This window comes from Camelina sativa, chromosome 11 (genome assembly GCF_000633955.1).
Source record: "Camelina sativa cultivar DH55 chromosome 11, Cs, whole genome shotgun sequence".
Classification (NCBI taxonomy): domain Eukaryota; kingdom Viridiplantae; phylum Streptophyta; class Magnoliopsida; order Brassicales; family Brassicaceae; genus Camelina; species Camelina sativa.
Genome location: NC_025695.1, coordinates 2191673 through 2217294, shown reverse-complemented (window position 1 = coordinate 2217294; position 25622 = coordinate 2191673). Strand labels below are relative to the sequence as shown.

The 25622-nt window shown below is 36.9% G+C and overlaps 4 protein-coding genes, 1 long non-coding RNA gene, 1 other non-coding gene and 1 pseudogene across 9 annotated transcripts in view; 4 read left to right on the top strand and 3 right to left on the bottom strand.

The window, feature by feature from the left end:
• Nucleotides 1-2504, bottom strand: part of LOC104721152 (probable LRR receptor-like serine/threonine-protein kinase At4g36180) — a 10613-nt gene extending 8109 nt beyond the window's left edge. Inside the window, exon 1 of the mRNA XM_010439066.1 lies at nucleotides 401-2504. Coding sequence (XP_010437368.1) covers nucleotides 401-2372 — 1972 coding nt within the window. The 5' untranslated portion in view covers nucleotides 2373-2504. The remainder of the gene's footprint in view (nucleotides 1-400) is intronic.
• LOC104721150 lies at nucleotides 2659-5449 on the top strand (annotated as a pseudogene).
• LOC104721151 (probable serine protease EDA2) lies at nucleotides 8944-12412 on the top strand. Its single transcript, XM_010439065.2, has 12 exons — nucleotides 8944-9263; nucleotides 9431-9556; nucleotides 9647-9802; nucleotides 9903-10088; nucleotides 10178-10294; nucleotides 10969-11022; nucleotides 11101-11172; nucleotides 11306-11511; nucleotides 11601-11695; nucleotides 11783-11857; nucleotides 11992-12075; nucleotides 12168-12412. The coding sequence occupies exons 1-12, from the start codon at nucleotides 9084-9086 to the stop codon at nucleotides 12281-12283; spliced, it is 1467 nt and encodes a 488-aa protein (XP_010437367.1). The 5' UTR covers nucleotides 8944-9083; the 3' UTR covers nucleotides 12284-12412.
• On the top strand, nucleotides 12522-12594 carry TRNAE-CUC. The gene has a single exon. It is a non-coding gene; the product is annotated as a tRNA-Glu (tRNA).
• On the top strand, nucleotides 12722-16949 carry LOC104721149 (transmembrane and coiled-coil domain-containing protein 4). Its single transcript, XM_010439063.2, has 15 exons — nucleotides 12722-13076; nucleotides 13170-13251; nucleotides 13348-13863; nucleotides 14099-14267; nucleotides 14355-14507; nucleotides 14679-14776; nucleotides 14969-15060; nucleotides 15215-15285; nucleotides 15377-15512; nucleotides 15629-15688; nucleotides 15789-15871; nucleotides 15962-16038; nucleotides 16146-16216; nucleotides 16313-16370; nucleotides 16541-16949. The coding sequence occupies exons 1-15, from the start codon at nucleotides 12838-12840 to the stop codon at nucleotides 16652-16654; spliced, it is 2019 nt and encodes a 672-aa protein (XP_010437365.1). The 5' UTR covers nucleotides 12722-12837; the 3' UTR covers nucleotides 16655-16949.
• LOC104721148 lies at nucleotides 20583-22814 on the bottom strand. 4 transcript variants are annotated; one of them, XR_756910.2, is made up of 7 exons: nucleotides 22483-22807; nucleotides 22172-22381; nucleotides 21794-21934; nucleotides 21580-21669; nucleotides 21352-21396; nucleotides 21154-21245; nucleotides 20583-20745 (listed from the first exon to the last, which is right to left on the bottom strand). It is a non-coding gene; the product is annotated as an uncharacterized LOC104721148 (long non-coding RNA). The 4 variants fall into 4 exon arrangements; XR_756911.2 differs by having other exon boundaries at nucleotides 21497-21669; nucleotides 21794-22381; nucleotides 22483-22814; XR_756909.2 differs by having other exon boundaries at nucleotides 21794-22381; nucleotides 22483-22809.
• Nucleotides 23458-25621, bottom strand: LOC104721146 (cytochrome P450 84A1-like). Its single transcript, XM_010439062.2, has 3 exons — nucleotides 25111-25621; nucleotides 24563-24993; nucleotides 23458-24321 (listed from the first exon to the last, which is right to left on the bottom strand). Exons 1-3 carry the CDS (start codon nucleotides 25619-25621, stop codon nucleotides 23701-23703), a joined length of 1563 nt encoding a protein of 520 aa, XP_010437364.1. The 3' UTR covers nucleotides 23458-23700.

Sequence of the window (25622 nt, the reverse complement as noted above, 5' to 3'; positions counted from 1 at the left end):
CCCGTTGTAGACTGTTGTTTCAGCTTCTTTCTCCATTTCAAGAGTGTGTAAATGTAGAAGCAGCAGAAGAGTGATAAAAGGAATGCACCTATTGCAGCCATAACTATCATAATAATCATTTTCCTTCTCTTCTTCTTCTCTTCCGCTGTGCTGCTTTCGCATTTTCTGTTTAATGGCTTCCCGCAGAGCTCTGTGTTACCTGAAAATTCTGATGGGTTGTTGATTCTTGAGCCTAACGAAGCTGGAATCTCTCCTTTAAGGTTGTTGCTTGAGACGTTGAAGTATACCAAGTTACTGGAGATAAGGGTGAGGCTAGCCGGAATCTCCCCGGTTAAGTTATTAACAGAAAGATCTAGCTTTGTCAAGTTTGATAACCTAGACAAAGATCCAGGTATGACTCCTGAAAGATGATTGTGGTCAAGTGACAACGAGTTGACAGACAAGCTCTCAGAGATTTCTGGTGGGATTTCGCCTGACAAGTTGTTCCGACCCATGTCAAGCACCTTCAAACGCGGAAGACGAGAGAGATCAGCGGGTAAATGACCCATTAGCTTGTTAGATCTTAACTCGAGAACTTCAAGAGCAGAGCAGTTTCCAATTTCAGGCGGAATAGACCCAGAGATGTGATTATCTGACAGTGACAGAGAAACCAACAACCGAAGAAACCCGAAAGTCTGCGGAATCTGACCAGAGAAGGAGTTGGAGCTAAGGTTCACATATCTTAAACTCACCAAGCTACTAAACCCTTCAGGTACAACACCAGAGAAGTTGTTTCCCTGCAATGCAATCACTTGCAAGTTGGGCAAACCAGAGAGCTCAACCGGAACCTCACCAGACATTTTCTGTTTGCTCAAATCAAGAGCTATTAGCTTAAACAGATTACCAACACTAGCTGGTATCTCACCAGAGAATCCATTCCCACTCAAATTCAGAAAACTGAGGTTACTCAAGTTACTGATACTCACAGGAACTTCCCCGGAAAACTTGTTTCCACTCAAATCCAGCTCAGACAGATTCGTCAAGGCCATTAACTCCACAGGGAAACTCCCATTCAAGTTGTTTTCACCTAAGTTAAGCCTATCAAGCTGCTGCAGATTCACCAAAGACGAAGGAACATAACCTGAGAAGCTGTTTCTGCCTAAAGACAAAACCTTTAAAGCCTTCATGTAGCCTAAAAACTCAGGAATCTGACCTTTTAATCTGTTCCCTTCGAAATCAAGAACACCTAACGAACCACATTGCTTAATCTCAACAGGAATCTCACCAGTAAGAGAGTTATTAGCCAATTTCAATTCTTCTAACCTCTTCAAGTTACCAATATCCGGCGGAATCTCACCGGAAAACAAGTTTCCAGAAACATCAAAATTCGTTAACGACAAAATTTTTGTTAACCACAACGGGAAAAGACCGGAGATTCGATTTTCCCCGAGATCCAAGACCTGTAAACCGGTACGACAGTTCGCCGTCGTCTCAGGCCGTACGATATCGGAAAAAGCATTGAACCCTAACTGAACAATCCTAAGCGAAGAGTTGCAGAAGAGAGAAAACGGCACAGTACCGGAAAAATTGTTGGTAGAGAGCGAGAGAACCTCGAGTTTCGGAAGAGCACCGTACGCGGCGGGAATCACGCCGCCGATTTCGTTCTCCGACGCACTCAAGTGAACTAAGGAGGAGCAGTTGGAGATCGCCGACGGTAATGTCCCTTGCAATAGATTGAAATCGAGCCACAAGTACTGAAGACTCTGGAGGTTACCTAAACTCGCCGGAATCTCGCCGGTAAACTGATTATACGAGAGATTAAGAAGCTGGAGCTGAGTCAAGTTAGCAAGTCCACTCGGTATCTGACCAGAGAAGGTGTTCGACGAAACGTCCAAAAACTTGAGACTCGTCGGCAAACCAACGGAGATCTCACCGGAGAGACGGTTACCAGCAACGTTAAAGACCTCAAGCGAAGTGAGATTCCTCATCGGCGGAGGTAGTTTCCCGGAGAGTGAGTTATACTGAAGAAAGACAGCGAGTAGGCGCGTGCAGTAAGCGAGTGTGGTAGGGATAGTACCGTTCAAAGAGTTTGACCGGAGACTGAGCTTCCGTAGCATGCGTAGGCCGGAGATACGGTCGGAGATTCGTCCGGAGAGCTGGAGACGAGGAAGACGGATCTCTGTAACACGGTGGTTAGTACAGGCGACGCCACGCCAGTCACATGGAGCAGTTGGAGTTGAAGGATCCCATGAAGTTAACGCACCGAGTGGGTCATGGAGGTTGAGTTTAAACGCCGTGAGAGCTTCGATCTCGGTTTGAGACTCATCGGCGTGTAAAAGTAACGGCGAGTAAATCAAGAGGAGAATGAAGAACAGAGATATACCCATGGCCATAGTATAGATCTGCTTGAAGTGAAACAATAATAATATTAGGTTGAAGAAGGTGAGAGAATTGTCGCCATGAGTGTGAGTTTTCAAAGAGAGAGAGAATGAGCAAAACTGAGTAAAGCTGAAGTTTTTTTTTTAAAGAAGAAGCCGAAACAATACATAGATTAGTATATTACTATAAAAATAATATTTTGTTACAAATTGGGGATACATTATTCTAATCATTATATTGTCCTTGCAATTATTATTATTTTTTAAACAGAAAAAAAAATCATTATTTTGTTTCTTTTTGGGGTCCATATTTGTTTTTTTTTTTTTTTTTAACATACCGGAGATATAATTTCACGGCGGAAAAAATATGTCGTCGGCGATGCTTAGATTTGGTTTACTCACTATCTTCACGGTGCTCTTGTTGTACTCGAATTTGTCTGATGGATTACTGCAACCTCGTAGGATTTCTCATGGTTTATCCGAAGGGAGCGAGTACTTTGACGAGAGGATGAGCTCTGGTTCAATCAAACCCTAGACCACTACTCTCCATCTGTAATCAGTCTATCCCGATTTTCGATTTTCAAAATTATGAGAATCGATTCAAAGGAGGGAAACTTCTTAGATTCTGTATTTTGATTTGAGATTTCGTTGCAAAAATCCTAGTTACCTAATTCGAATTTGTTTCTAATTTTATCTCTAGGATCATCGCCAATTCAGACAGCGATACTATGAGTATCTTGACTTTTTACGGGTTCCTGACGGACCTATCTTTCTGATTATCTGCGGCGAAGGTCCTTGTAACGGAATCCCCAATGATTATATAACTGTAAGATATCTTTCTCATTGCATATGATTGTTTCTGAAGTTTGTGTTGCGTTACATCATTAAAACATGTAATTCAGGTGTTAGCAAAGAAGTTTGAAGCTGGTATTGTTTCGCTCGAGCATCGTTACTACGGGAAGAGCTCACCTTTTAACTCATTGGCTACTAAAAATCTCAAGTATCTTTCATCTAAGCAGGCCCTTAACAATTTAGCTTCTTTCCGCCAATATTACCAGGCAAGTTGTTTTCTTGTGGTTTTTTATGCTCTAGACTAGAAGTGTTTGCATCTATAATTCAATGAGCATTTTCTTGGTTGGATGCAGGACTCTTTGAATGTTAAGTTCAATAGAAGTAGCAATGTTGAGAATCCGTGGTTCTTCTTTGGAACGTCTTATCCTGGAGCCTTTAAGTGCTTGGTTCCGGCTTAACTTTCCTCATTTGACCTGTGGAAGCCTTGCTAGTTCTGCAGTTGTTCGTGCTGTCTACGAATTCCCTGAATTTGATCAACAGGTATTCGTTACAAGGTTGAACTTTAAGTGAAGACATGTTGTGTCATTTTGTGCCTTATTGAGCAGATAGGTGAGTCGGCTGGACCGGAATGTAAAGCTGCACTACAGGAGACTAATAAACTCGTGGAACTAGGGCTTAAAGTAAACAACAAGGCTGTGAAAGCTCTCTTCAACGCCTCTGAGGTCTAGCTTTGTTGCTTCTCTTTTCTTTTCTTTTTTTTCAAATCGAAACAGTTATGGAAGTAATAAGTTTGTCACCAATCTGATCTAATGTTTTTAAATTTGCAGCTTGATGTTGATGCTGACTTCTTATACTTGATAGCGGATGCACAAGTTATGGCCGTAAGCGTGTTCATTTCATATTTCTATGATTTTTAATTTTCTTTCTAGTTTTAGATGTTTATCTTCAAGTTTTTGGCAGATCCAATACGGAAACCCAGATAAACTATGTGTACCACTTGTGGAAGCTAACAAGAATGGTGGTGATTTAGTGGTAAGTTATTTCTCTTTTAGATCTTTCTTTACTTATGCTTGGTGTATATATATAATCAGCGATCTTATGCTAGAAGAACAGAAGAACTCGTTCTGCAAACTAAAGATTTGTATTTCCTGATACATTGTATTGGGTATTAATGCAAAAAGCATATGCTAAATATGTTAGAGACTTTTGCGTGGGAGTTTTCGGGCTAAGCCCTAAAACATATAGCCGGAAACATCTGCTAGATACTGCAATCACCTCAGAGAGTGCAGATAGGCTTTGGTGGTTCCAAGTTTGCACTGAAGTGGCATATTTCCAGGTGGCACCTGCTAACGATAGCATCCGGTCTCATCAAATCAATACAGAGTAAACACAGTCCCAAGTTTTATATGCATAACTTTTATTTATTTATCGTTTATTTCCCGATTATGTATCTGCTAATTTCATAGGTATCATTTGGATCTATGCAAGAGTCTGTTTGGGAAAGGTGTTTATCCTGAGGTCGATGCAACAAACCTGTACTATGGAAGTGATAGAATTGCTGGTATGTAACAAAGGAAAACTTCTCGATCCTTTTTTAACACTTTAGCACATTCCAACAGTTTCTCTTATTCTCATTTTTGCAGGGACCAAGATTATCTTCACAAATGGGTCACAGGATCCATGGCGTCATGCATCCAAACAGACATCATCTCCTGACCGTAAGTCTTCATTTAGTTTGTTCAGTACTGCACAACATTAACTCAGGCTTAGTAGCACTCAGACAAATACTTTCTCTGTGACACTAACAATTAAATGCTTGACTAACACAGTGCCTTCTTACATCGTGACTTGTCACAACTGTGGCCATGGAAGTGATCTTCGTGGATGCCCTCAATCTCCAATGGTCATCGAAGGTAGATAGATATAAACCAGCTTGTTCTCTCTTTCTGATGCTCAAGTCAAAGACAAGTACTGAAACAAACTGTTAAAAAAAATTAATGTCCCATCTTCTTTCTTTTTTATTTTCATTTTCAGGTGATTCCAAGAATTGCAGTTCACCAGATGCAGTAAACAAAGTAAGGCAACATATAGTAGAACACATTGACTTGTGGCTCTCCGAGTGTCGTGGAGGGATTAGAAGTTCCATGTAAAGAAAGTCACACAAACCGCGTTTCTGCAAATAAATAAAACTTCAGATGTATATTCCAAACTTGTATCTTTGTAATTGTAACCTCTGGATGTATTATGTTTCGAACTTTTTACATACGAAACGTATACAGTAGTTACACGCATGAACCATAGCCATCAAAACGCATGATTTTAGCATATTGTGTCAAATTAGTCTTCTTTGGACATAATCTGGCTGGATCTTGCCGGTATCAACAATTAGCATCATGTTATATATAGTGTGGTAAACTAACGTAAAATTAAGTAAATCTATACTATTAATTAGGGAGTACAGTTACGGTAAAAAAACCATGTATTGCCCTTTCTATAAAAAGTTTTAGAGAACAAACAAAAAAACAAACAAGGGTAATTAGGACCTAAAAGCTCCGAAATTTAAGTGGCCAAAAATCGCATATAACCCGTTCGGATATGGTCTTCAAAGAACGCGGATCCTACATTTAAAAAATCATTAAACAATTAAAGAACATTGAGGAGTCTCGGAGAAGAGATTTCATATTTAATTTTTAATATATAAACTGAAATTTAGTTAAAATATATCTAAAACAAATCGTCGAAATTAAAAGTACTTACCAAGTTTTCATATAATATTTGATTCGGTAAATATATGCTAGGTATAATCTCAAATCTACTCACATCGCCTATAAATATTGGAGAGCATACTTAAAATCTTAAACTCATAACATTACTTTCAAAACTACTTTAGTTCTTATATTTTCAAAATCATTGGCTGCAAACAATATGCAAACCATTGATTCAAAAATAAATCACCACTTCTTCTTCTCATGCTTATCTCCAAGGTTTTACTAAACTCTATGCATATTCTTATGATTTTTTGGTTTCAAGGTCAACAGTTTATCATATATTCAAGCCGTCAGGAACACATTCTTTGAAGCAAAATTCTATTTTATTATTGATCCATCCATATCTAGATTTCATAGAATTATTTACTTAATTTTATAAATTTTATTTTTAAACATTATTATCTGTCACATATTCTCTATTTCAAATATTATAGGTGACAAAGATTGTGAATGTGCCACGAAATCAAGAGATTTAATCATAGATAATGTCACAAAAAAATATGAGATGGTACTTTCCACTTCTTCTTATGTTATTTTGTTAATTAAAAGAGTATGTTTATATGTTCTTATCATGTTTCATGCCTGTCTTTAAAAATGTTTTGTGTTGGCGAACATGCTGAAGAAAACATTATGATGAGATCTTATGTTGCCAATTTTTAATTTAAGAGGATTATAGAATCTAGATCTGGAGTTGTTCCTCACGGATCATAAGTATCTTCTTCATTTTTAACAGTGTAAAATTGTATTTACAATTAAATTGTAACAAATAAAAAAATCATGAGCAATATTTATTTTTCTTTAATCAATTGAGTTAATATTTTGGATATTTTCTTAATATTATTTTAAATATCTTTTTCGGTAAAACCTAAGAAAACAGAAAATAAATCCCTTAGTATTAATTATACATGTAACATTCATGTCAATATTCTATACCCATAATGATCTAATTAATAATACATGTAATGTTTTGTATTTTATTTTTGCAATCATGAGTGAATGACATCTTAATAGTATAGATGACCGCCAATGATAATATCATTCAATATCTAGCAATGATGCATTCTTGAGAGTGTGATGCCCAACATGATGAGTTGAAGTGCATACCTGAAAATCATACCAACAATCATCGGTGAGATGAGTCTATAGAGTTATTACAGGTACAATCATAGCATGTCTTGCGGGTTAAATATTATTATGTGTAAAGCTTTCTAATAACTCATCAATACTTGGAAGCAAACAGAAGCAGGATTTCTATCTCCAGTTTCCCACGAAGCAAATCAAAGGAGTCGTTGAGATGTTGAGGTAAAGTTATTCTTAAAACCATGATAATGTTAAATCAAACATCAACTAAATTTTTCTAATGTATTTCCTGTTTATAGCAAAACGAAAACAGATTTTATATGGAGTCAGAGTAAAAACGCACTCAAAGAGAGCAACACAACAATCAAAGAAGGCAAAGAACAAGAATCACATTTGAAACTCCTATAATCATAGCAGCATATTTTTCAAAACTCGATCTCTAAGTAAGTCTGTCAGTTGTTCCCAAACAATTTAAGTTTAATTCTCTTTATTATTAAGCATCATTTCTCAAAGTATGAAGCTAATGTCCCTACTATCAATTTTATGAAACAGGATGAAGAAGAATAAAATCTAATTGGTCCCAAGTATTAAACGGTGCTCCTCAAACTTCGAATAAAAGAAGGTCTACATACACCATCTAGAAACTCCCAAGCCCGATCAGGCGATCACAAGGAATTACCAGTACCAATATTCATGTTCAACTTAGTTCAGTTTTCATACAAATGCTCTAAGAAAGTGTCTAATTATATAGTTGAAAAATATCTATTTAAATTGTAAGACAAATTTTTATGGAGAATGTGAGACATCATGAAGACATTTTAATGGAGTTTGTTAGTGTTTTTAAGACACCTATATTATAATAATATTATTTTTGTGATTAAATTTATGTTAAGGCACCTAAAAAACTAAGATGGTCTAAGACTCTAAGTGGCTAAACTTTAGGGTTTCCAATTTTATTTTTAGTTTTCGATAAACCTTCTAAAATTAATAACAACAAAAAAATCATATTTCTTTAATATAAAACATGTTTTTCAATTTATCTAGCATAGAAATATTTAAAATAACAAAAATCACATAAAAGTATGTTATAACAAAAAAAAAACAAAGAAATGTAATCCAATATAGATGAACCAAAACAACAAAAATTAAAAAATCAACTAATTTTGTAATATTCTAATATTCAATATGTATATAAATATACTATAATCTATACTTATATTTATGTTAGCTACATACGAGATTTTCAGAATTTTTTGTTTCGTCCCATCCTGTTTCCTATCTAAAATACAAATTTTTTGTGTCGTTTTTATCGATTTTATATCAAATTATAACAGTTTACAAGTTTAATAAAAATTTAACCAACTATTAATCCGGTTCACTTTGATAGTGGTCTGATTGTTGGATCGTTCAGAGTTATAAAATATTGGTGAAATCATTATGTTTTAAATATTACAAACAATAATAAATTAGATTGAAACCAATCGAAAAATCAAACTAAATACTCAACCGGTATGAATTCGAATTTAAATATTATATTAAATATATTTATACAAATACTATCTTACATGTATGTGCGGGAATATATTCGTTATGCGATAAGAGTTTGAGACCATGTATAAGACAAATATTACGTCTTTTCCCAAAATATTTATATTTGTTACGTTCCTTTCCAAAATATTTATATTTGTTTCAAACGGGTTTTGGTCGTTTCATATAAGATTTAATCGTTGTGAACATGTTTATATTTGGTTTTATAGTTCATATGTTTAATGGATATCTAACTGACCATTGATTAATGAGGTTAATGTTTTATTTCGTTGTGACCCCTAGGTCATTCCAAAATTTAAATTACTGATGAAACCATCACTATTTCATAAATTCAAACCAAAAAATTTGTATCAAAAAAATTATTTACAAATATAACCCGCACGAACCTAGTCTTAATTTAGTAAAGGAGATGCTAAACAAAAAAATATTTTGATGCTGTACAATAAATCCGTTGTAATCTAGCCGGTGAGGATAGTTGGCTCTCACCCGAGATAGAATTTCACGTAACATCCCGTTAGATAGAACTTTACGGCGAAATATGTCGTCGGAGCTTCGCTTCACTGTACTCACTATCTTCACGGTGCTCTTGTCTTATTTGAATTTGTCTGATGGATTACTGCAACCTCGTAGGATTTCTCATGGTTTGACCGAAGGGAGCAAGTACTTGACGAGGGATGAGCTCTGGTTCAATCAAACCCTAGATCACTACTCTCCTTCGGTAATCGATCTATCTCGATTTCGATTTCAATTTCTGTTCTTCTTACGTTATTGAAATTGGGAAATCGATTCAAATGGGGAAAACTTCTTAGATTATGTATTTGGATTTGAGATTTCGCTGCAAAATCCTAGTTACCTTAATTCGAATTGTTTCTAATTTTATCTCAGGATCATCGGGAATTCAGACAGCGATACTATGAATATCTCGACCATTTACGGGTTCCTGACGGACCTATCTTTCTGATGATCTGCGGCGAAGGTCCTTGTAACGGGATCCCCAATGACTATATAACTGTAAGATTTCTGATTGATCAATCTTTCTCATTGCATGTTGATTATTTGTTAAAGTTGCATTGCGTTACATCATTAAAACGTGTAATTCAGGTGTTAGCAAAGAAGTTTGAAGCGGGTATTGTTTCACTCGAGCATCGTTACTACGGGAAGAGCTCACCTTTTAACTCATTAGCCACTGAGAAACTCAAGTATCTTTCATCTAAACAGGCCCTTAACGATTTAGCTTCTTTCCGCCAATATTACCAGGCAAGTTGTTTTCTTGTGGTTTTTATGCTCTAGACTAGATAGAAGTGGTTGCATCTATAATTCAATGAACATGTTTTTGAGAATTTGTTTGTGGATGCAGGACTCTTTGAATGTTAAGTTCAATAGAAGTGGGAATGTTGAGAATCCGTGGTTCTTCTTTGGAGCGTCTTATTCTGGAGCTCTGAGTGCTTGGTTCCGGCTTAAGTTCCCTCATTTGACCTGTGGAAGCCTTGCTAGTTCTGCAGTTGTTCGTGCTGTCTACGAATACGCTGAATATGATCAACAGGTATTAAACTTGAGTGAATGACATGTTGGGTGCGTTTATACAGAGTTCAGTTGCTTATAGTATCAAGATTTTTGTCCCTTATCGTGCAGATAGGTGAGTCGGTTGGACCGGAATGTAAAGCTGTCCTACAAGAGACTAACAAATTAGTGGAACTAGGCCTTAAAGTAAACAACAAGGCTGTGAAAGCTCTCTTCAATGCCACCGAGGTCTAGCTTTTCTGTTTCTCTTTCTGCTCTTTGAATCCAAACAATTATGGACGTAGCAAGTCTGTCTCTAATATGNATATTACCAGGCAAGTTGTTTTCTTGTGGTTTTTATGCTCTAGACTAGATAGAAGTGGTTGCATCTATAATTCAATGAACATGTTTTTGAGAATTTGTTTGTGGATGCAGGACTCTTTGAATGTTAAGTTCAATAGAAGTGGGAATGTTGAGAATCCGTGGTTCTTCTTTGGAGCGTCTTATTCTGGAGCTCTGAGTGCTTGGTTCCGGCTTAAGTTCCCTCATTTGACCTGTGGAAGCCTTGCTAGTTCTGCAGTTGTTCGTGCTGTCTACGAATACGCTGAATATGATCAACAGGTATTAAACTTGAGTGAATGACATGTTGGGTGCGTTTATACAGAGTTCAGTTGCTTATAGTATCAAGATTTTTGTCCCTTATCGTGCAGATAGGTGAGTCGGTTGGACCGGAATGTAAAGCTGTCCTACAAGAGACTAACAAATTAGTGGAACTAGGCCTTAAAGTAAACAACAAGGCTGTGAAAGCTCTCTTCAATGCCACCGAGGTCTAGCTTTTCTGTTTCTCTTTCTGCTCTTTGAATCCAAACAATTATGGACGTAGCAAGTCTGTCTCTAATATGTTAAGTTTCTGAAATCTGCAGCTTGATGTTGATGCTGATTTCTTATACTTGATAGCGGATGCACAAGTTATTGCTGTAAGCATGTTCATTTCATAGTTATATGATTTTAGTTTTCTTTCTAGTTTAAGATGTTTATAGTCAAGATTTTGGCAGATCCAATACGGAAACCCGGATAAACTATGTGTACCACTTGTGGAAGCTAAGAAGAATGGTGATGATTTACTGGTAAGTTCTTTGTTTTTATGATCCCCCTTTGCTTATGAACACTGATCAATATATCCTACAGGAACAGAAGAACTCGTTTTGCAAATTAGAGATTTTTATTTGCTTATGCATTATATTTGGTGTGTAAATACAGGAAGCATATGCTAAATATGTTAGAGAGTTTTGCGTGGGAGTTTTCGGGCTAAGCTCTAAAACATATAGCCGGAAACATCTGCTAGACACTGCAATCACGTCAGAGAGTGCAGATAGGCTTTGGTGGTTCCAAGTTTGCACTGAAGTGGCATATTTCCAGGTGGCACCTGCTAACGATAGCATCCGGTCCCATCAAATCAATACGGAGTACACACAGTCCCAAGCTTATATGCTTATTTTGTTCTTTACCGTTTCTATTTATCATCGTCCTGCTTATGTTTGTACTAATTTCATAGGTATCATTTGGATCTGTGCAAAAGTCTGTTTGGGAAAGGTGTTTACCCTGAAGTAGATGCAACAAACCTGTACTATGGAAGTGATAGAATTGCTGGTATGTAATGTCGGAAAACTTTTCGAGCTCCTCTTACACTTGTACACATGCCAACAGTTTCTTCGCATCTTATTCTCAAAATTGCAGCGACCAAGATCGTCTTCACAAATGGGTCACAGGATCCATGGCGTCATGCATCCAAACAGACCTCATCTCCTGACCGTAAGTCTCCTTTTAGTTTGATAAAAATGGCAGAACAAAAACTCAGACATAGTCTGTCTCGTTTCATAACGTAGTACTCAGGCAGATACTTTCTCTGGGACACTAATAAGTTAATGCTTGACCACACACTACAGTGCCTACTTACATCATCACTTGTCATAACTGTGGCCATGGAAGTGATCTTCGAGGATGCCCTCAATCTCCAATGATCATTGAAGGTACATATTACTGGCCTTTTTTCTGTTTCCGATACCTGAAGTCAAAGACAAGTATTGAAACAACTAGTTAAAAAATATGATTCCATTTTCAGGTGATTCCAAGAACTGTAGTTCACCCGATGCAGTGAACAAAGTGAGGCAACGTATTATAGAACACATCGACTTGTGGCTCTCAGAGTGTCGTGGAGGGATTAGGAGTTCCATGTAAAGTCACACAAACTCCGGTTCTGCAGATAAATAAAACATCAGATGTATGTTCCAAACTTGTATCTTTGTAACTGTAACCTCCGACGTATTATGTTTCGAACTTTTATCTACGAAACTTTTACAGTAGTTACACGCATGGTCGATAGCCGTCGAGTCGCATGCTCGTAGCATGTATTGTGGATTAGTCTTCTTTGGTAAATGTAAAATTAAATAAATCATATCTTGATACTGAGCACAAATCCGTTGTAGTCTAGCTGGTCAGGATACTCGGCTCTCACCCGAGAGACCCGGGTTCGAGTCCCGGCAACGGAGATTTTTTATAATTATTGGGCTTTTGACTCGAACGACGTCGTTAGGTTAATGAGTCACCAGAGTGAAGACAGATGTCTTCTCGATACTGGACCAGAAGGAAAAGGAAAACGGATGACTCATATAGTCACACGGACTCATCTCTCTTGGGATTTCAAAACTTGACGGTGATCTGACTTCCGGCGAATTTGTTGCTTTCGTATTTTATTTTCGCTGATCGGTAAAAATCAAACGTTTTGTTTCGGTATGGTGGAATCTACGTCGAATTTGACTCCGACGCAGAGATATGCGGCCGGCGCATTGTTCGCGATCGCGCTCAACCAAGCGCAAATTAACCAGACTCAGCCGTTGGGGATCCCATCGGCAGAAGACGACGACGGAGGGGAAGAAGAGCGAAGAAGCAATTGCAGTAGTGGAGATTCCGTCTCCGATGACCCAGGCCTTTGGGTACACGAGACGTCTTGCCTTCTTCGACCCGTTTTCAGGTGATTTCCCAAAATCTCTTATCGTTTCTCATCGATTCTGAAGACTCATCATGTTCTGGAATCATATAATTTAGTTTGTATTTTTATCCACAGATGTCTTGAGATTGATTCACCGGCTTGGCTTGGTCTCGAGCAAACAGCTTGCTCTTCTCCGGCTAAGCACCACATCGGAGCGGTATATCTATTGTGGAGTTTGAGATTTGTTGTTATGGATCCTATATTCTTTGTTGAGTTAATTGTTCATTAACTTTCTATTTTTGATTTCTTGTAGTTCACGAGGTTACTCTCAGAAGCAGCGAGTGATGCTTCTGTCGAGATGGTGGAGCAAGAGATGGCCTTAGCTAAAGCTGCTGATGCTATGGTGTACAACATTCAAAGCTCTCTATCGATAGATGCTAAGAAGGAGAAGCATCAGGAGTACGAAAACGAATGCCGTGAGAAATATAAGGTTCCTGAGGTGAAATCAAAAGATGTGGATTTGGATAAAGAGAAGGATAAGAAGGAGGCGGGTGAAAGTGCTGAAACAGAGAGTCTTGAAGCGGGTGTGGTTATTATAGATGGAAGCCACAAGCCTGAAGTTCTTGAAGATGAGAAATCTGTTAAGGAAGTGACATTGCTTAGCCATCAGAGGAAGATTAATGTTCTTTATGAGCTCCTTTCTGCTTGCTTGTCAGATAAACATCTCGAAGATAAGAAATGTTCACGGCGTAGGAAAGGCTATGATGCTCGTCATCGCGTTGCTCTCCGTTTACTTGCGACCTGGTTTAACATTGAGTGGATTAAAGTGGTTCGTATAGTTATTTCTTCCGAGACAAGCTCGTTGTGAAATTTAATGCTTTTACTTAGAATATTTTTTTTTGTTACGAATTAGCTATCTTTCTCTGAGTTAGGATGTGAAATTAGCAGTACTTTAAATTCCAGTACGTTTCATTTGCTAATGGCGGTTGTTGATTGAATGATGATGATTTTGTGTTTTTTTCATAGTTTAAATATATTAACATTTAGGGATCTTCAATTTCTAGGAAGCAATTGAGACAATGGTCGCATGCTCTGCCATGGCCATTCAGAAGTCTGCTGAAATGAAGGGTGAAGATGCTCTATCTCCAACGAGCTCATGGGCTAAGTGGAAACGTGGAGGCATCATTGGTGCGGCTGCTATCACAGGGGGAACTTTGATGGCCATCACTGGAGGTACGGTGAATTCAACATTAACCTTCTAAATTAGAGCTCAATTTGAATTGGTTACCTATCTTAAATTTACATGGTTCTGCTCAACAGGATTGGCTGCTCCAGCTATTGCTGCAGGGTTTGGTGCATTGGCACCAACACTGGGCACAATTATACCGGTGATAGGAGCTGGTGGGTTTGCTGCTGCGGCTAGTGCCGCCGGAACTGTTGCTGGCTCCGTTGCGGTTGCAGCATCATTTGGAGGTGAATAAGAGTAGAGGGTTCATTTTTGCACTACATGGATATATCAGTACGCTTACAATTAGGCACTACGTATTTTGGCTTATCTTTCATCCCCACTAATGTATTAAGTTTTTGTTAAGGAGCGTCTAGGATGTTACTTATGCTTGATTTTTAAAATGTTTTCGTACCCAGCTGCTGGAGCTGGTCTCACAGGGACTAAGATGGCGAGGAGAATTGGGGACCTTGATGAGTTCGAATTTAAAGCTATTGGCGAAAATCATAATCAAGGAGTGAGTTCCTATTTCCCTCTGCTGCTAGATCATTGGGACATACTTTTGTGTTTTGGATAAAATATTGGTCGTGTCTCCTCTCCCTCCTTCATTTGGAAATCTCCATGCTCTGATTTTTCCAAGTATTGCTCTGTGTTTTAAGGGCCAAATTTTTCACTGATCTGAAAATGTTTGTGGCAATCAATGTAACAGCGGTTAGCAGTGGAAGTTTTGATCGCTGGTGTTGTTTTTGACGAAGAAGATTTTGTGAAACCATGGGAAGGGTTAACTAGCAATATGGAGAGGTATGTCATGTGAGAACTTTGGTATCGTAAAAAGGAAATAGGATTTAACATGTGGAGCTACTCCTTGCATTAGCTTTTCTCATCCACGTTTGTGACTGATTCTCAGGAATAGAACTATTGTTGCTTCTTACAGTATGGTCCTTTACTATTTCAGGTACACTCTGCAATGGGAGTCCAAGAATCTTATCTTAGTGAGCACTGCAATTCAGGATTGGCTTACTTCAAGTAATTGGTTTATATCCTTATTAAAATAATCATGTAGATGTAAAAATGTCAACTTTCTAATATAATTGTGATTTTGTTTTGATTTCGTCAGGACTTGCCATGGAATTGATGAAACAAGGAGCGATGCACACTGTGTTGGCCTCTCTTTTAATGGCATTGGCGTGGCCAGCGACAATATTGGTAGCTGCTGATTTCATAGATAGCAAATGGAGTATTGCTATTGATAGGTAACACATCTCCCCTAGCTAAGTAGTCAATTGATGAATGAAGATGATGCAGTATGTACTCATCGCATCTCCAAGTAAAGACCAAAATATTTTGAAACCTCCATGTAATCCTGTAGATCGGACAAAGCAGGAAGAGTTCTAGCTGAAGCGCTACAAAAAGGCTTGCAAGGAAATAGGTAAAGAGTTTATGACTGCTGCAAGCAACTGAATATAACTTCTATACATAAGGATTTATGTCTTGTGTTGCTTATCTTTCCTCAAATGTTGTGAATTCAGACCCATCACTCTCGTGGGTTTTTCTCTTGGTGCTCGTGTCATCTTCAAATGCCTCCAAACACTGGCCGAGACAGAACAAAACGGTAGTTTCTCATGTGCTACAGAGAAGATATCTTGAAAAGATTGAATCCTGCTTTTTTTTTTCTTTCTAAACTCTTAACATGTCTTGGCAGCTGATCTTGTGGAAAGAGTTGTACTTCTTGGAGCACCCATTTCAATCAATAATGAGAACTGGCGAGACGTAAGGAAGGTAATTAACTCTCTTTGAGTTCAGTAAATTACCAAAACATATGTCACATCAATAAAATCGAATCTTAATTGAGTTTTCTAATTTATTTCTTTGGTCTTGTTTGTTAGATGGTAGCTGGAAGATTCATCAATGTTTATGCCACAAACGATTGGACCCTTGGTATTGCATTTCGCGCTAGGTACATACGTTACATAACTTCCATTATTTCCAATTTTGTCCATTTCACCTAACAAACCAACTTGTTCTACGAATCCTAACCTTTGATCTTCCACAGTTTATTCTCCCAAGGATTAGCCGGAATCCAACCAATTTGTATTCCTGGGATCGAAAATGTAAGCCATCTCTTTCTCTTGGTCCATTAATGAAACATATGATTAGTTGTTGGAGTATAAATTTAGTAATGGTGTTGCCAAAAAAAAAGATATAAGATCACTTTCAATAATTGTAAAGTTGCAATCAATATGAATAATCGTCTCTTGATTCTCAACGTGTAACATAACAGGTGGATGTAACCGATATGGTGGAAGGTCACTCTTCATATCTATGGAAAACTCAGCAGATTCTAGAAAGACTCGAGATCGACACTTATTATCCTGTTTTTCGAGACACTCTCTAAGGTAATCAAATCAGATACATATAGAGAAGCAAACTTTTTCACATGTTTGAATCACAGGCACAAAACAAATAAAAGTCGTTATACAGTTAGACATTAATCAAAAAGTAAGTCCTGTATTTTGCTTGTTTGGTTTAGTCGTCCACGTCTTTGTCTTTTTAACGTTCGGCGCCGGCGCCGGCGAAGGACGAGAGCTTCTGTATTGTAATTATTTTGTATGAAATGTCACACTGAGCCGTCTTAGCTGACCATGGCCGTGTTTGTTTCCTTTTTTTTTAATATACATAAGTCAACTAAATTTTTTGCACCAAAAAAAAAAAAAAGAGTCAAAACTAAAAATGTTTAATTGTAAGTTGGAACAGAGAAAAAAAAAACTAAGTTTGGAAGACTTTATTTTTCCTTGCGTGATTTAATAAATTTATTAAACCAATATACTATTACGACCACTGATTTATCACTTTAAATTTACAATACAATACTTTTTTTGGATGAAAATTACCATACAACTTTGCGTGAAAGGTCCCGTCTTTTTGTATTTTACTAATCCAACAGGTTTCCATTTGTTTTCTTTGATCCGTTCTATGCTTGAAGAGTATTCTCTCTTTCTTTCGCCACCACTCATGGTGGTCCATTCAAGTAAAGAAACATTACAATCGTAAATAAACCAAGTAACTAGCCCACAAATTTTATTTCTTTGTCCCAGCATCACACGTTTATATTCATAAAGAATCAGCCTTGCCAACTATAAAATTTGTCACTTTATTGATCTTTTGTCTCTCCGTGACAAGATTCTGTCGTCGAGACACTACTACTTACTACGAACTTCTTATTTATTAATTTCTATTCAACTTGTATTTTTTTGTTAACGTTACAGCTATATATATTTTGTTCGAGACAAAAAAAAAATTTCCCTTGAATTGAGGAGACAAGGTGCAATGAATCTGTTGATTTCATAGAGAAAATGTATTATTGTCGTCATTGATAATAGCTAAACAATCTTCTTCTCCTTTTAACAGACTAATGAACTCCGAAAGTATTAAAAACCAAGGGCCGCTAGTTTAAATATCTTAATAAGCCATCTCTTTCTCTCGTCATTTATAATGTTGACAATACAAAATTCATTCGTTTACATAATGAAACAAGATTCGTTTTCCAAGTGAACAGAGCTAATGTCAAGATGGTGTCAGATCGCTTTCAACTAAAACAATAATTGAAAGGTCAAATTAAGATGATCTTCAAAATTGGTGTAATAAGGTTTTAAAAATCACATAGGCAAAAAAAAGTGAGAGATCCAATTATACATATAACATTTTAATCACCTCTCGATCTCAAATTACAAGTGAAAATGTAAACAGTATGGTAGAAGGTCACTCCTCATATCTATGGACAACGTAGCAAATCGGAATTTGACGAACAAAAAAAAAAGGCATATCGATTTTGTTAGAGCGTGTCTCAAAAGATGGAGTAATAAGTGTCGGTTTTTTACCTATATATAACGATACTTCAAATTTGACAAATGTTAGATATACCCTCTTGTTTACTCTTCACGTAACGTATTATTTATAATTTCGAACTTATAATTTCAACTATGACTGTAGTGGCATTTGTCGTTTATATATCTTGTTATATTAAGCGATATGAGAGTCTAACAGATGCGTACGTACGTATAGTAGAAAATTTGGGACCTCCGTAGTTCAAATTTTCAACATCTTCTAACGTTCTTCGACGTCGGTGAAAGAGGATAACCTCTGCTCTGCGTTGTAAATAATTATAATGTCGTCGTGTCGAATCAACCACCACATGTCACCCGTTTTAGCTGACCATGCTGGTCTTTTAATTTAGCTACCATTCTTGCTCCCTTTTATCGTCAAAATTGAAAATGTGGATTCTGATGTCTGTATTTATTGTTTGAAACGAAGCGACTAGAAGTTCGAGACTATTTTTTTCGAGGCAAAATCGAGTTAGCGTATTAATTAAAGTCACGTACGAATGAAATAATGTTTAGTTAGACAATTAGTAGTAATGTTTTAGGTGGACTACTATCGCCTCTGTGTCGTGGGTTTCAATGGTATGTGACTATGTGGTTCACTGCATGCTCATGCATCCAAGTTACAAAAAATCCAATAGATTTATTTATTTACAATTTGAAGCATGCATCACCTCATTTTTTAAAGCATCACCTTATTTCTTTCATAAAACATATATATCAAACCATGCATCACCACATTTTCTTTCATAAAATCTATTTAAAACCATCCATAACTGCATTTATTTCATAAAATCTAAGCGACCACCAAACAAAATTTTGATGGATATGGGGTCGTAAATATATATATGACTCAATTAATTGTCCCCACAATCACAAGTACAAAACTCTTTATGAGAAATGATTAAAAAATTCAAACGCAATGTCAATTATTTGGTAAAAATAAATGTTGCGAGGACTTGATGGGTCGAGAAGCTGTCTTCTCTAGAAGACAAGAGCAACCCTGCTCGAAGCAACCCCTTTGCAAAGATGTGGCGTACATACTTACATTACTGCAGTCTTTAAAGGCTTTAATTGTTACGTTTGGCTTAGAGCTGGTTTATGCGATGTCTGCTTCATTTTCACAACTCATTACTAGTCTATAAAACCGTCATTTTCTTATGCTTCCACCAAACAGAAAAGAAGGAGGCACCCTAGCTAGTTAGTTGTTACAGTCTTAATAATCTTTTGGATTTTGTGTATTCGGTAGACATTTTGCTTGAGACATATATTTTTTTTTTTTGGAGACATATATTTATGGCACTGATAATAGTAAAATAAATTCTTCGTGATATTCCTGAGTCCACGTAGGGTACATGCGTATGTGTATATGAATGTGATACGTGTGTAGCTACGCAAAATGTAACAAAGTGATCGTAATTTATTGAGTTTTTTGGTCACGGTAGTTGAAGTCGTGATTGATACTCGATGCATTCAGATTATTATAAGTATATATATAGTTTCAATGTCAACTTTGACATTATCAATCTAGAAATTCTGATTATGGACGGTGTTAGAATAACGTAAGTAATACATACAAAGGTGTTAGGTGCATTTCACTGTAGTATCTAAGGTGTCCAATTCTACCCCAAAAAAAAAAAGTCACACAAATGGCATACATAAGAAAAACCTATAATCATTATCTTTTCAATTAACTTAAGGCTTAAACTCAGTTTTATGCTCAACCCTAGAAATTCCAACTCTAATTGACACCCATAAGACTAAAAGTGAAGATAACTATAAAATAAATTTAAAAGTAGAAGTTCTCATTCCGATATTGTCAATGGCAATGGGGGGTATTTGAAACTTTAAACTTCCAACAAATTCAAGATCCTTATTGTTTAAACTTCCAACAAATTCAAGATCCTTATTGTTTAAACTTCCAACAAATTCAAGATCCTTTAAACTTTAAACTTCCAACAAATTCTCTGTAACATGCAAACACTACAAGAAAACAGGCAAATAGCGACTGCACTATTAGTCACTATTTAGTCGCTAAACGGTGTGTTACGACTAAATAGCGACTAAAACTAGTAGTCGTAAATCGAGAGTCGCTAAAATAAATAGTCGTAAAATTAGTCGCCAAATAGCGACTACATTACGACTATTTTGCGTAGTCGTAAATTTAGTCATAATATAGTCACTAAATTTAGCGACCACGTTACGACTATTTTACGACAACGCAAAATAGTCATAATGTAGTCACCAAATTTAGTGACTAATTAACGACTAATTACTGACTATAGTTGTATTCAAGTATTTATACATTATTGTATTTATACAGTATTTATACAGTATTTATACAAATTACATATATTTTATTAATTGTTTTAAATATATTTAAATTATGAATAATGTTTTAAAACATTATTTTTTGAGTACTATATTTATTATTATAAACCATGATTACAAAAAAATTGTATTACAAAATAAAATTAAAAATCATAACTAAAAATAAGAATAGATGAAAAACTACATAATAAATGGTTTGTAGCACATTCTCAATTGCTTTGTATTCCATCATTGAAGCCTAGGTAGTTCCCATTAATGTTCCAAGAGCAACTCATTTCTTCAGAACAAACAAACAAAAAATGTATCATGGGGACTCATTTCCCATTATCAATATAACACAATTTCAAAATCGAGACTAGAAATGAGAAACAATCGGGACAAGCAATTCACTATAACTAACATGTCTTCTAGCTTAAAAACGTGAGTGTGAGTAAGAAGATCGACAATGGTGACTCAAGTTAAAGAGTGCATATAAAACAGGTGTCTAGAGATCGGTATTACCAAATAACTCTTGACAAATTCAACAAAAAGCCTCACAAAAATTACAACAGAGGCTTCTAAACAAATGACTCTTTGACAGATTTAATAAAAGTCTCACAGCAATAAGTAGCAAAGTATATATATTGTACCTTAATAGCGAAAGATACAATAGGATAAGAAAATGTCTTAACCAATGAAAGTTTACCTTACGCTCTGAAATAAAGTTGTACATCATGAGCTCTGTCTAAGAGTGTGCTTGGCTGTGGCTTTCTCTGTAAGCCAAACATCATCTTCGACCTAAGAACAATAGGACACTGAATCAGATGGTTTACGCATGCAACAATGTGACTTCAAAGAATTGAAGAGTAATACAAGAGTAATAAAATAAACATAAGGGTTTTACCTATCTTCTTCCAGCCAACCGCTTTCAAGCTTCTCCAAATCCAGTCTATTGATCACAAACAACAAAATAATATAGTAAACAAAAATCACATGTTCAAACCATAAGCTTCAAAGACACAAACACAAACACCAACACACACACATACCAGATTTTATCATATAAAATCACCAAAACTGAGGTGACTCTGTGAAAGAAGTGATATGCTTTTAGAGAGCTTAGTTTGAGTACCTTCGGTGACTTTGGTGACACTGAGGAGAGCCGAGTTGAGCCTTAAGTTCTTTAAGCCACAAGACTCAACCAAAACAGCTGACACTTGATCTGAGAGAAACCCACCAAAGAAAGCAAAAAAAAAACAAAAAAATTTTGCACATAAGTACTCAAGAATTCTGAAAAGATGAAATAACAAAGCAGTTCCAGGATTTTTGAAAGAAAAGAAACCCACCTCCATGGAGACCAAAACAGATGGAGCTAGACATTTGAAAGAAATGACAAGAGATATACCCGCGTGGCAACAAAGCTATTGATGCGCTACTCCTTCCCTCACTTCTCCTTCATCATTCTTCTACTTCTTATCCTCCCTCATCTGCAATCACACAGGGGATGAGAAACGCGAAAAGGCAACTAAGTGGATCACATCAGCATTGGCTACCGATATCAAGCAGATAAATCAAACTCGTTTTCAGCAGAATCAAAGTGAAAATCTATGCTCCTACAGCGGAACAAGAAAAAAAAAAAAAAAGAAGGGATAACAAATGAAAGCAACTACTAAGCCTTCAAGAACGTCGGAGAGGATAGGTGTGAGAGCAAAAGAGAACTTGACCCATTGTTGCTTGATAGAAAAATTGATTCTTTAGTCGACCCAAGTTTTCGGCTGTGCGCCGGAGAAGCACACGACTTGAATCGAAGCAGATCTTTCCCGGTTTTGAGATCCCAACTTCTAATTTCGTCGATAAATCCACGGCTTAGCTTTTTCGTCTTCTATGCCGTCTTCCTCCGCTTCACCTCTCAGCTTCTGCTTCTTATATGTCGTCTTCAAACCAATTCGAAGATTAAGGTCATTACAAACGTAGACCAGAAACCCTAATCCCAAAATCAGATTTAAAGGGGGAAATAGAGATAGAACAAACTAACCTTCTCCCACGGAAACCAGTTTCCCTTCTAGATCTGGAGATACGGTCGGAGGTTTGGCCGGACAGAGTCATCGCGATTCGAAGAAATGAGAGTGAGAGTTTCTCCGAAAGAGTTTCGAGAGTGATGATGATTTTTTTTTTCTAAGTGTAGTGTGAGGAATAGAGGCACAGGTTGGTGAAGGTTTCTTTGTTTGTTGATTTTTATTTCTTTTTTTTGTTGGCCAATTTTCAATTCATATCAAAATCCAAAGTGGTACAAAAGCCTCTCAAAGCCCAGACTAAATGATATAGTTTTATGTTTTTTTTTTATCAACAATTAGTTTCAGATTTTACAATGACTAATTTAATAAATTTTATAAGTAAATAGTTTTTGGAAGTATTAAATTATATATATACACTAAATAGTTTTAGATTAGATTTAATTTTATACACATAATGGTTATATTTTGGTTAAATGGTTTATAATTTAATTTCTATATACTATACATTATAAAAGTTTAAAATTTAAGATATAGGGTTTAAAGTACAGGGTTTGGTGTATAGGTTTATGATTTGGGGTTAAGTTTTGAATTTATGAATTATGAATTAATTTCTAAGATTTAGAGTTTATGATTTAGGTCTTGGGGTTTGGTTAATGGTTTGGGATTAAATTTTGAAAATTATGATTTTCTTAAATAGCGACTGATATGCGACTTCTTAGCGACCGTTTACTATAAGTCGCATATTAGTCGCTAAATTGGTGACTATTTAGCAACTACATATTTTGGTGTGCAATATAGTCATAAAATAGTCGCTAAATTACGACTAAACTAGCGACTAACATATGCAGTCGTTAAAAAATGACTAATATATGACCAAATATTTGTAGTCGTAAAATAGTCGCTAAATAGTCACTACTTAGTCGCCAAAAATGACGACTACATATATAGTCGCCAATTGTAGTCGTAAAATCCATGTTTTCTTGTAGTGAAAGTTATCTGCGAAAAGAATCTTATTGTTTACCGGTTTACATTTCATTCACGGAAAAATCCCCACAAAAGAAAAAAAAAGAAAAACAAAGCGAAACAAAGAGCCACTTATGTTTTCATCCAGAATACACGTGTAGATAGATATGTATACATACATACATAAGATGTAACATCCACAATTCGTCGGGGCTATTTTCAACTTTTCATCAGCTTCTCACACCAAACTCCTGCCACGTTGTTTGAACCACAACTTAAAGAGCACATATAAGGCGCGTGGTCGGCACAGCGAAAAGACGCGTGGCTTTAGGAGCCGTGAGACCGAACACATCATTCATGTCAAGCTCACTTGGTTTCATCCCATCAGGTAATTTCCAGGTGAAGCAATGTAATATATGAGCCACGGCTAACTCAAGCGCGTATAACCCTAGTTGCATACCCGGGCACGATCTACGACCCGACCCGAACGGTATAAACTCGAAATTACTCCCCTTGAAATCCGGTACGCCCGCTTCCAAAAACCGCGACGGTCTAAACGTCTCCGGATCAACCCAAGATTTCGGGTCACGTCCAATCGCAAACGCGTTGATCATCACACGAGATTTCTTGGGAACGAAGAAACCGTCGATACTAGTGTCCTCCGCGGTTTCGTGGAGGAGGAGTGGGATCGGTGGGTGCATCCTTAGGGTTTCTTTGAGTGTGCACTTGAGAAAAGTCAACTTCTCGATGTCTGTTTCTTCAACTCGCCGGTCAAGTCCGACTACCTCCGCGAGTTCTTGTTGGACCCGTTTCAGATCCTCCGGACTCCGTAATAACTCCGTTAAGGCCCACTCTATCGCCGACGCTACAGTTTCCGTTCCTCCAAACATAACGTCCTATTAAAATCAAATCAAATAAAATCAATTCACATTAGAATTCAAATCTTTTGTAACTATATTCCCTTATATTTATATTAATTTATTCTCATTTTTTTGTCTACTTGTAAATTAGAAAAATTGCCTTCCTAATATAGAAAAAGATAATTAAAAGAAAATAACCGGTTAATGGATAAGTATTATTATTACGTAACCCATTAAGAATCATGATTGTAAGTAGTGCGTTTTGAAATATAATTACCATGATAATAGCTTTGATATTGTCACGTGTAAGTTTGATGGAATTCTGAAGATCTGTTGCCTCACTCACTAATTTGGCCTCTTCGCTGTAGAAGGCAAGAAGATCATCAACCATATCGCTATCAACAACATCTCCATCATCCACAGTGTTTTGATTCTCTTTCTTTTTCATATGTTCATCGATAATATCGTCAATAAATCCGTCTAGGTCGTTACGGGCCTTCACCAGCCTCTTGTTTATCCCTTGCGGATCAATCCACCCGAAATAAGGTATGAAATCTGCTACGTTGAAGGCTCCAAAAAGCTTAGAGAATTCTTGCAAGATTCTTATGAACTCGTCTTGTCCATTTTCGCAAGCTGACCCGAACGCTGCCCGGTAAGTTATATTGCGGGTCAGCGCGAAAATTTGCTCCCCGACGTTTATTGAATTACCTACAATATTTTTTGGCTAGATGTTAAAATACATATCAAACAAAAACAAATTAAGTTTTTTACTTTATATATATACGTGCCCGCACATAACAAGAGTGAATATGCGAGCTAGCTTACCAACGTTGCAAGAGACCGACCGGACCATTTTGTCCACTTCATCTCGGACGGAAGCCCATGACTCAGCTCGTTTGCGGCTAAACACCTTCATGACACACACTTTTCTCATCTGTCTCCAAAACGGTCCGTAGTGAGCGAAAGCCATGTCCGCTCGGTCGTAAGTCAAATAGCTTATAGCTATAGTTGCAGGCCGGTTCGAGAATACGCTATCCTGGACTTGAAGGACTTGTCGAGCCACGTCCGGTGATGACACGGCGTACATATGAAGGAATCCCATGCGGAGATGGCACAAGCCGCCGTATTTTTTAGCTAGATTGGCTAAACCACGGTGAGTGAGTTGGTCCATCATAAACATATTGCCTATGATGGGCCAACCTCGTGGACCGGGAGGATACGGAGGCCTTCGTCGTTGTGTGATGAGGCCGATGAAAATGAAAAGAGTGACGACGATGAGAAGAGCCGTCGTGGGATCTGATATTTTGCTTAGTGTTTGTGATAAGGAAGACTCCATA